This window comes from Prunus persica, chromosome G3 (genome assembly GCF_000346465.2).
Source record: "Prunus persica cultivar Lovell chromosome G3, Prunus_persica_NCBIv2, whole genome shotgun sequence".
Taxonomy (NCBI): Eukaryota; Viridiplantae; Streptophyta; class Magnoliopsida; order Rosales; family Rosaceae; genus Prunus; species Prunus persica.
The window spans coordinates 27,098,469-27,109,381 of NC_034011.1; the positions used below are offsets into that span (position 1 = coordinate 27,098,469).

Here is a 10,913-nt window from a genome sequence, read left to right on the forward strand (position 1 = left end):
CCCTTTACTTTTCAAGTTTGATATCTTCTGCGAAGGACGCATTATTGTAGTGGTTTGGAACAATTGATCAAGTTCTAATATTTGTATAATGTGTGCGAGTTTAGTATGTTATCGCCCCTCTCAATAGAAAAAGTCTTAGAAAAGTAAAACAAATTGATATCTTCCCTTCTAGACTATAGTAGTTTATACTGTTGCATGTATAAAAAACAAAATTAAGAAATATGATCAGGGAAGTTTCAACATCTACAATTATGTTCCGGAGACCAACCAGAAAACCGGCCCAGCCACCCATACACAACGTCACTGAGATCAAATCAGTTTACATGCCTCTGTTACATTCTGAATGTGTACTAAAAAGAATATCTATTAAAAACATCAATTAAGCCTCATACATGCATATCTGTGTTTCCATACATCTTTCTACTTCCAAAAATCTCGAGTATAGATAAGCATTCAAACAGTGTATTGCTGATGATGTCTTTCCCACTGCGTATTGCAGGCTGCGATTCCTCCCATGTCACTGCTACTGATCCCAGCATATTCACTAAAATAATAAACTAGAGTGGTGCACAAGCCGAGCTGTGAAAGAAGTCCAATCTCACTGAAAATTCCACAAGACAATGAGAGAGTGGGGATGCACGCCTGGCTCTGTTCTTAACCAACCAAAGTCTGATTAAGACCGACCATAAAGAATCAACACAAGATAGTTCTCTTAGATCTCTGATTTTAAGGAATGCCTCACACATACTAGGTCATCCAACTTATTGCCATCCATTTTGTATAGAGAAGCACCTTCCATTTGAATAAAGTGGTCCTGTGCTTCCTTCCTCAGACTCTTGAAAGGCAAGACTTCCCATTTATTGTAATTTGAATTCTTTCTTACATCACTCATGTCTGGAGATCCTGAGACAGGCCCAATGTTGTCAGGGTCCACATTGCCCATCACCTTACAACTACCAAACTGTCCCAAATCACCGGCCTGACCAGCTTGACTCCTCTTTAATCGCAAGGCTGCTGCATGAGCTCTGCCTATCATTTCTCGACTTGGCACATCCGACCAATCTTGCTTCCTCTTAGACCTCATGGGAGAATGGATTCTGATAACCTGATAGATAGAAAAGCTAAAAGTTGAATCATTCAGGGATATGAATTCAGGCATGCGCCTGTAATTGGATACATTCTCATAAAGAAAAGTTTGTATTCTTACACCAAGGCACTCTAGGAGCTGGTAGTATGCCCTTCCTTGAAGTGGATTATGCCCTTTCCTAGGTGTCGAGAAGTAACGTGTCCTACAAGGAAGTAATAAACTAGTAAGCTATACGAAGACCGACAACAAACAATGCCAATACATCAAAACCTGAATTGATGCTGACGATATGTATCAAAGAGGATATCCATTTAACCAAAATGGAAGGGAATCAGAAATACAAGAGAACCTTATTCACATGGAAAGGCAGGAATATAAGCAGGTTCCCTGCTTGCTAATAATAATACCAACAAATAACAACAATGTATCAAGTAAGAACCAAACGAACCATTCAGTATATCCAGGATCAACAGTGAAACCATATATGTCAACAATGTCGCACATAGAAAGTGCTAATTCTACGGACTTCATTCCAGTTCCTTTGGCACCTCGGCGGAGCACAATACCTTGGAAAAGGTAAACTGGATTTGTAATTCTCTGCAATATGTTAGGATCCAAAATGTTAGACAAGTCTCTGGAAACCGTGCATGTTAACTATCAACTAAGAAAGAACAAATATATTGGCCTCCTTAGATGTGATCTTCACCTTGATCATTGCATTAAAGTCCTTGTGCGTAACACTTTTGATTATAAGTACCTCATCAGCTGCACAAGAAAGGTAAACTTGTAAATATGAGAACACGCCCATGAAGATTTATGATTTTTATTATACAAAATACAAAAGTTAACTTTGTTCTTATTTCTTGAAACAATCTGAAATTTTCAACTAGCATCATCTCTCAGAAAATCATTAAAAGCATAGTGGTGAAAAGAATGGTTGGCATGATTAGTCAGGTACACACTTTCATGTACTCCCCTCTAAGAAGGTTATTTTTTCCTTCCAAAAATTGGAAGAAGAATGGCACAACTAAGAATTTTATACCAATGTCCTAATGATTCCAAGGGCTTAAAAAACAGCAAAGGAAGATGGGATGAGCAATTATGGCATATTGAATGGCAAATGCACCTTCTCTTGTTATGAAAATACAATTTAAAAAAAATATTATGACACACGCAATTAATTAGAAACATACCAGATCCATTTAGAATGGCAACCATGTTACGAGCTGCACCCCTTACAACAAGGCGAAAATCCCTCTTCAGACCAACATACTTGGCATATTTCTACACATATCAAATACTAAGTTAGAACTTCTATCAATTACTTACTTGACCATCAAATGCATAAAGGATTAAAACTAACAGTATACTTAAGATCTTTTCTTCTTTTTGTATTGGGAAAGGGAGGAGAGGGAGGGTTGTGGGGATTAAGTTATATGCTCAAAATCATTTCAGACACGTTCAAAATTAGGATATGAAAGACCACCATTAGAGGCTGGAGCTCAGTAGTTACTTGGGTTATATGCTTATACTATATGTATAAGTAATTGAGTAACTGTAGAACAAAGAGCTAGCTTAAACGAAGCAGATAATGGATTATTTTTCAAGAAATACGAGACACCTGTCTTTCCCAATTAGAACCATAGAAGAATCAATCGCTCTCATGAAAGAATAAAGCCATATATTCACCAATGATTGGAAACAGCCGTCTTTATACATGCTAGTTTACCTCAGTAACAGGAGCCTCGTTGTCCCTTATAACAGCATCATGACTATCAATCTCCTTTCCAAACTCTGTCTTCAAAAGATCGCCTGAATTTCCAACAACTGCACACGTACGGAATTGCCGAGGATGAAAAGGTGGCTTTGCTGGAAGTATCAAATTAAGGTGTTCCTCACAAAGTGTCCTATTGTAGCATTTATCAGCTCCCCTACAACCGAAAAAACAGAGGGTAAATAGATGGAGTTGAGATCATAGGCATTTGTGTTCTATAATCCATTGTCAGAAATTAACCACAGGTTTGGAAGAGATAAATGTGCACACGAGCATACAATTGTGCTATCCTTTGTGCTGCATACTCCTCCCACCCTTTAGGCCGAACATCTAGATACTCCCTTGTCAATACTGTCGTCATGTTCCGGTACTGCATCCTTAAAAGCATCAGTACAGATAATCGGCTTGAAAGATAATCACACAGATAGGATAGAGACAAACCTGCTCCCACAATAAAATTGCCTCACAAACATTATAATTGTACTCCAGTGCTTCAAAAGTTTTAAACTGCTCATTATACTGCAATTGAAGTCTGAATTAGTTAGCACTCAGAGGCTACTTTAAAAATGAATTAAAATAAACATTTGGTGAGGGGGTAAAAGTAGACAGACCCAGGTGCTGTTAGTTCCTTCGGGGAACTTCAGAGTCAAGTTGCAATGGTCAATAATATGTGCAGTGAGACCGAGCCCTCTGTTTGCCTACATTTAGTTTAAGCTTGATTCAAATATACTTCCAAAGCCCACCACAACAGAAAAAGGGAAAAGAAAAAAAAAAGGTAGTGGATGCTACGTTTCCTAAGTTTAAACCACCACTTCATTTCTCAGATCAGTCTGCGGCAAACAAATATAGCACATCTACAGTGCAATGCTAATGTTCCCCACCACGATACTAAGTAAGCAACAATCGTGCAGGTTTTAAAACTTCAACTAAGAAGGAAAACTAAAGAGATGAATAAAAAACAGAGGCCAGATCCATGAAAAAAAAAGAAGGGAAATTTTGACACTGTTGACGAAAAAGGAAAGTACGAAACTAACCACGCATTGCTTTACAGTAGACTGAAATTCCGATAAAATTCGAACATCTTGTTGTTCAGTCTTGAGATCTAATTTCTGATTACCTGAATAATCCGATAGAAATTGATTAAGCTGGACGCGGAATTACGAGTAAAATATTGTTCAATAAATAAAGTAAAATATATGTATGAGTAGGAGGAAGACCTGTGAATAAAGAAGATTGGATGCCGAAAAGGAGAACAGAGAAGAATGCGGCAGCGCAAACCAGATATAGAACAGTGGGCCGCCTGTTGATGTTGTTACTCGACGCTGCTTTGTGAGTTCTCATTACCACGCGGAGGCGGAGGCGGAGACTGAGTGAGACTCAGACTATCTATCTAGCTCTTCTGCTCTGGCATGCGATTGTGAAAGTGAAGCCACACATTCGAATTTGCGAAAACCAATCAGTTGAATTACCAGACAAGCAAAGCAAATGATTCTTCACTCTTCAGTATTACCAAAACGCACCGTCTTCAACATCGTAATTTGCCCTTTTCCTTTTTTGTTTTGTATATTTTTCCCCAGAAATCTTTAATTTTTTATTTCCAACTATCACTGTTCCTGTACATTCGCCTATACAGAGAACAAAAGGGAAAAAAGAAAACGCAAGTAGAAGGAAAATTCTGTACGGATGGATACATCGGTGTATATAATTGAGATTTTTTTAAAAAAAAAAAAGTTTAAAATTTCGGATATAAATGTCTATGAGATTTTAAAAGATTTTTTTTTAAATCTAAAAATTCAGATATATTCAATCACTATTTTATAAATGTCTAAAAAGTTTTCGCGATTCAAATATAAACCAACCCACAAACAAAAAAGTGGTACGAATTCACCACTCTCTTGGTTACACAACGATCACCTGCGCCCTGTAACACACGCTTCTTGCCATGTTTCCATGTTGCCATCTATGTATCTTTCGGCTTTTATTGGTCCACTATTTGTTTGTCAATTAACCATGGCACAACTTGATATAAGAAAAAAGAAAAGTTATTGCACAGTTTGCTGCTCTCGGTAGCTTTTTGACTATAAATTATTCATACAGACGAGAAAACAGAGAGCAAAAAAGAAAAAAAATGGAGGGGTGATGATCTAAAAAACTGAATCTCGATAACGGTTCTTGTTTTTCCATCACCATCTACCACCCCATCTACATAAGTCATATCAAGGTATTTATGATAACATTACCGAAAAAAGAAAAATGAAAGAAGGTATATATGATACAAGACAACCACCATTGTAGTACAAGAGATTTTGGCAGGTTATCAGTAGCGCCGACCGCCAGCTGTTGACAAAAGGACTCGACTTGGTTTCTTTCCCTTCTTTCCCGAATCATTCATCTTGGGCGTATCCAAATTTTCACCAGGCTTAGCTCTGGAGATTATATTAGCAAATGACGTTACACCCACACTTTGAGTACCTGCTGCTGCACGAGTAAAAGAAAGAAAAAAATAGGTACAGGATAGAGCAACCAGAACCCTAGAGATAGGATTTCAACTACAGCCACAGAAAAGATACAACATACTATCGAATATTGTGAATTATTATACAATACCAGTGGTTTCAAGAGAGTATCTTGCTGCATCATCGTCATTCAGAGAATTGGTTCCCTCTAGTTTTAAGGTGGGAGAATCATGACCAGCAGCAAAACCAAGCCTTGTTACACTTGAAAACAGCTTCCTTTCCCCAACAACTGGAGAGCTTGATGATGTCACCGTAGAACTTCCCAAGGCTGAGCGCAGGTACCATATGAACAAATAAACCATTAAATCATATTTAACATAAGACCACCATCTAATGTAAATGTATCTGCAAACTTCAATGAAAAATGGATAAATTAAGACAAAAGCTTAGAGAACCCATCACGATCACATATTCCTAGTTTTCATGAAGCATGCCTGAATTACAAAGTTTGTTTTACATTGCACGCTTCAGAGCAAAAAGATGATACACTGATCTAATGTGCAAGATATGCTGATGGCATCTGAATTAGGAAGCCAGGTCATACTTCAGATTTGTTTCTCCTTATTTGTATGAAAGATTTGGACAAGAAATTTATTCCCAATCAGTCTACTATTATTACTTGAGCTGAATAATAAATTTATCTACAAAAAGGCATGTGCCTGAAGATACAACATATACAAGGAGCATGATATTACCCTCGAAGTCATCCATGGAGAATGTGGGGGATCCATCTTGAAAAGACTGTCCATAACCTGCTACTAAAGGGATGGGATATGCCATGGCAGATTCAGCCTTCATTTTCTCCTTGTGCTCCTATAAACAGGAATATAATATAGCTTTAAAGCATGGGCAGACTAATGTTATGTTTATACCATATATAATGAAAAAACAAGTAATAATACCTTCCTAGCAAGTTGTTTCCTCTGCCTTTCGCGCTTCTTTATGTCTTCCATAAAGGGAGACAATGCATCAGGAGACAATAGCTTACTCAGATCAATCTCACAAAACTAAAATTTGAATAAAAAAACGATTAGATACTATACGCAACCTGGAATAATAATGTTCTTAAGGCGTGATTTCACTCGGATCATCCCATATCAAGGTACCTGGAGTATTGTTGTTAAAGAAAAATGACTCAAATAGCGGTAGCGCCTCCTCATGGCTTCTGTCTGAGTCACTGTTTCCAATTGCAAAATTCTTCCACTTATTCTGCAAAAATGAATTAGACCCAGTTTCACATTTCAGTTGAATATAAGAAGACCCCTTAGACAATAATAGAAGGGAACTCCCCGCCCCCGCCCCTCCCCCCTCTTTTAATGCTGTATTGGTACAGATACCACACTTAAAATTCAGATAAGCACAATTGTAACGAATATGCATCCTATAGATGAATTGCCTTCTGGGAGAGGGAGGGGGACCTTATGATAGATTTTGCATAGTCTATGCATACCGCAATGATCATTATGATTTCAATCAAACCTGTGTGGTAGCATATCATGGCTCCCGTAGTGGTGTAGAAGGCATTTCATGTTTAATGGATGGATAATGATGTGCTGCCCATCCGCTGCCTGATACAGAAATACATGAATATAAGAGAGAAAAGTAAGTCAAACAACCCGCAAGGAAGGCAGAGATAGTTGCAACTATCATGCATACAAATCAGCAGATTAGTAAAATGTGAGATTACTTTTCCAAAACACAACCAGAGAAATTATGGCAGGAAAATGGGGAAATATGATGTCTCATTTTCAGTCACCTGGTAGAAATTGTACGAGTCCTTATCATATTCACTTTGGGAGCCATGTGAGTGCCCTTGGGCACTCTTGCTTTCATCATATGAAGAAGATAGAGCATTTTCACGGCCTTCCAAGGATTCAGCTGCATCCGCAGATTGGTCGGAACAAGTCCCATCATCTGACTTATTCACTGATAAATTGTCCAAACACTTATTATGGTCATAAACATCATTAGATGGAGTTTCATGTCCAAGTGTAGATGCTTCATTGTCACCATTAGTAGCATTTCCAGTATTACGATCGGTACATTTACAAGATTTATTACTCTCACTAGCCCGGTGCTCCTTCCAATATTTCTTCCTCTGTTCTAATTGTTCCATTGCAGCACATACATATGGAAGCTTCTCTAGGTCATCAACAAGCCCCGACTCCGCCCTGGCTAACCAACCATCTAGCTCTGATATTGCTTTTCTGACTGAAAGATCTACATCTGATGTAAATGTAAACTTTGAAAAGGGATCATAACTTTGATCGTCACCTGCTAGGGAATCTTTCTCTTGAGTACTTTTATGTGACAAAGTAAATGAATCCTTTTGTCGAGTAAGAAGCATAAACTCTATAGTATCACCGACACAATACTGCCTAACATTCTCCACAAACAGGGTGTATAAATCCTTTGGTGATATCATCACAAAACACAATGGGCATCTTTTCCAGCAGTCTCCTTTATGATCCTCCTTCCCCATCAACAAGTATTGCAGAATGCATGGGAAACAGAAAATATGTCCACAGGATGTTATCTGCGAACAAAGAGGATATTCCAGACAAATTGGGCACTGAACCAAAGTTGGGGTGGAATACCTCACGCAAATGATGTCCTCCCATTTTAACATCTTATCAGGATCCATCGATTCAACCGAGTAGTTTCCTGAATCTAACACCACAAATTTGTAGTTTGCCTGAAGAAATAAATCTTTGTTGTAGGGCTTTCTCTTGTGATGCCTTCTTGGAGGAGGAGCAGTTCTAGGCTGAGGACGAGATATGGGGTCGTAATGAAAATTCAACAAGTGGTTGCCATTCATCAGCTGGGCTTTCCTTCCTGCTGGATGCGTCGAGCTTCCATGAGAACCAACAGACTCGATAGTTTGTTGACTTGAACGAGACCCAACAGTTCCTGAACTTTTCCCACTGGACCGGGCTGATCCAATCCCTTGTCCACCTCCACCCGAGTGACACTGTGAAAGTGTCTCGTTGTCATTAGGTAAAGCCTTCTTACCCCTTGGCATCCCTAACTTAGTCACCTAGAGGAAGGAAACAAACAATGAAAAACTATCATTACTCAATTGTCACAAAGTCATGCTCGGATCACATAAGCGTGGGACAGTAGACAAAGTTAAAAACAAAGAAAAATGAATCTTCCAAAAACAAAAGGTTCAAAACTTTAAGATCAAATATACCTCTTGGGAAGATCCAGCAGAAGCTTCAGCAGCTGGTACCGATGGGCCTGCTGATAAATAATTTAATGAACATTCAATTTGAAATATACAAAACTCAAACACCTTCCTGAAGAGTTAAAGAAGATCAATAATTGACAGGAAAGGGAGGTCGTCATAAAACAATTAGCTTCTTTTTTTTCCCCAAACTGCCAATTTGCTGAGGTGAATATAGGAAACTAATAGTTCGAATTCGATGAGGTGAAGGAACAAATTTTAGGGTTTTTATTTTCTAAAAAACAAGGAAAAGAAAAAGAAAAAGAAACAATTTGAAGTTGAAAATTAGATACCTGAAGTATTGGAGGAGATAGAGAAGGAAGACTGAGAGTCGGAGATCTGAAGGGATCCAAATGTGAGCATTTGGCGGGAGAGAGCGGGCGGTGACAAAGACTTAGATTCAGATTGAGAAAGGAAGAGGTGGTGGCGGTGTCCATGTTGGGAATTAGGGTTCGCAGAGGGCGCTGATGAGGAAGACGACGATATGGATCCTTGGTCTTGGTTGGGCAAGATGGACATGAAAATTCTTCCAAAAACACTTGTTCTTCTCGCTTGTGGACTCACACCCGACGCCTTTGCTCTTATTTTTTATTTTTATTTTTTTTCCGTATGTATTATGCGGCTCCCCTTACGCGCAAAACGACCCACCCATCCATCTCTGTCGTTCTGTGGCATCTTCACCGAATATCGGTTCGGCCATCGGTATTTACAATTTAGTCCCTCATCGTCATTCAAAATCCCACGAAGATAACAATATTGAAGTCTCATTTTCTTATGAATGATGATTGAGACATGTTGAAATTCAATATAAACATAAAGGGGGTGATTAAAAGACTGTTTTGGGGATAAAAAAAAGTTCAGTGAATTTAATCAAAATATAATGATTTATAGGATTTTTTTATTTATAGATTACTATAATCAAGATTTGTTCGTTTTAAATTTTAAAAAAATTATATCATAAGATTTTTAAAAAATAGAAAGAACCACATGAATTTATGTCATAGGATTTATATATATCTAAGTCTTTAAAAATGACAATAGGAGTGACAACATTCAAAATTACAATAGTGCATTCCCATGAATGACAACCAAAATAAATAAAACAAACATTCGAAGTTAGAAGTTAAATTGCTCTTATACAACTTCAATTTATATTTTACACAATCAGATGGTGCAAAATTTTCCCACTAGTTCTTTTTGCCTTATTTTTTAGCATTTCCCTCGGGTAAATTTTTCTGATGTGGATAAATCAAAATCAGCAAGCAGTGCGCCTGAACAAATCACGGTTAAAGAGGTACTCCGGTGTTTTTTTTTATCTATAATCTGTTGTAACTGGCTCATATTGTATCATAATTGATGCCATTTCTGTGTTCTTGTTGGGTTTGTTTTCCATTCGTTTTCAGCTCCGAAAATGATAGCAGTGAGAGGGAGCTGCTAATAACTCCGAGGGACCAGTTGACTCGTGTGAGTTGGATTTGATGTGGACTTTTATTTTGGAGTGCATTACCATCAGTATAACTGTAATTAGTTTGTTTGGTTTGCCTTTTCTATTTCTATCCGGAAAGAGTCATGGTGCATAGACAAAGGGTAATAGATCACAGCTTGCATAGCCAAAGAGCTACTTAGGTTCATTCTGTTTAAGATCCTATTGATTGATGAAATTTCCAGCTCATTTTATATTTTTGTTGAAGCTCTAAATGGAACTTGATTTTCAGTAGCTCATCTGTTGCAATTTCACCTTGCTTAACAACTGCAGGGTTTCCAACTTTTGATACAAGACCTTGCTGATGCAACCGGAGAAGGAAACTTCCGACCGAGCATCAGAACAAAGGTTAGTTGACTCGCAGTAAGAGAATCTGTGGCACAGTTGCCGGCCACTTCACACGGAACAAGTTTCATATATCTCTCAAAGTTTGACAGTGTAATTGGGTTCATATGCACTTGGTGCATGATTGGCAATTTCTTTGAGTTTGTTAAGGTATCATGTTATATTAATTTCTAACGCTTCATTCGTTAAGGTTGCATTGCATGTTTCTTTGGCATTGCATGTTATATACGAATATTTAAAAGGTATTACCGCGCGGGCCGTGGCTATACGATTTAAATGTATTGTTATATTGGAATATTTAAACGATATAGCCGCGAGGTTATACTTTTAAAATATTTGTATATATTTAAAGAGTTCTTCTCTCATTCACCGTCCTCGTGATCGTCTGCGCCCAGTAATGGGTTGGCCGAGGCCTAGAGGGCTGGTTTATTTTGCGACGATAATGGAAAGTTTCGGATGGATCATGAAGCGGTCTCAATGCT

General features: G+C 38.1%; 2 protein-coding genes across 6 annotated transcripts; both read right to left on the minus strand.

Annotated features, from left to right (window-relative positions):
• LOC18784471 (sialyltransferase-like protein 1) lies at positions 201 to 4,438 on the minus strand. 2 transcript variants are annotated; one of them, XM_020559810.1, is made up of 11 exons: positions 4,079 to 4,436; positions 3,896 to 3,978; positions 3,473 to 3,559; positions 3,303 to 3,380; positions 3,140 to 3,231; positions 2,817 to 3,018; positions 2,281 to 2,371; positions 1,794 to 1,852; positions 1,536 to 1,684; positions 1,208 to 1,289; positions 201 to 1,105 (listed from the first exon to the last, which is right to left on the minus strand). In XM_020559810.1, exons 1-11 carry the CDS (start codon positions 4,200 to 4,202, stop codon positions 713 to 715), a joined length of 1,440 nt encoding a protein of 479 aa, XP_020415399.1. In that variant the 5' UTR covers positions 4,203 to 4,436; the 3' UTR covers positions 201 to 712. The 2 variants fall into 2 exon arrangements, with proteins under 2 accessions (XP_020415399.1, XP_020415400.1); XM_020559811.1 differs by lacking the exon at positions 3,473 to 3,559 and having other exon boundaries at positions 4,079 to 4,438.
• Positions 4,886 to 9,276, minus strand: LOC18782036 (RING finger protein 10). Of its 4 annotated transcripts, none has more exons than XM_007214910.2 (9): positions 8,897 to 9,276; positions 8,571 to 8,617; positions 7,134 to 8,414; positions 6,857 to 6,945; positions 6,484 to 6,586; positions 6,280 to 6,384; positions 6,073 to 6,190; positions 5,469 to 5,645; positions 4,886 to 5,336 (listed from the first exon to the last, which is right to left on the minus strand). In XM_007214910.2, the coding sequence occupies exons 1-9, from the start codon at positions 9,120 to 9,122 to the stop codon at positions 5,179 to 5,181; spliced, it is 2,304 nt and encodes a 767-aa protein (XP_007214972.1). In that variant the 5' UTR covers positions 9,123 to 9,276; the 3' UTR covers positions 4,886 to 5,178. The 4 variants fall into 4 exon arrangements, with proteins under 4 accessions (XP_007214972.1, XP_020415402.1, XP_007214973.1 ...); XM_020559813.1 differs by having other exon boundaries at positions 8,571 to 8,620; XM_007214911.2 differs by having other exon boundaries at positions 4,886 to 5,339; positions 8,897 to 9,274.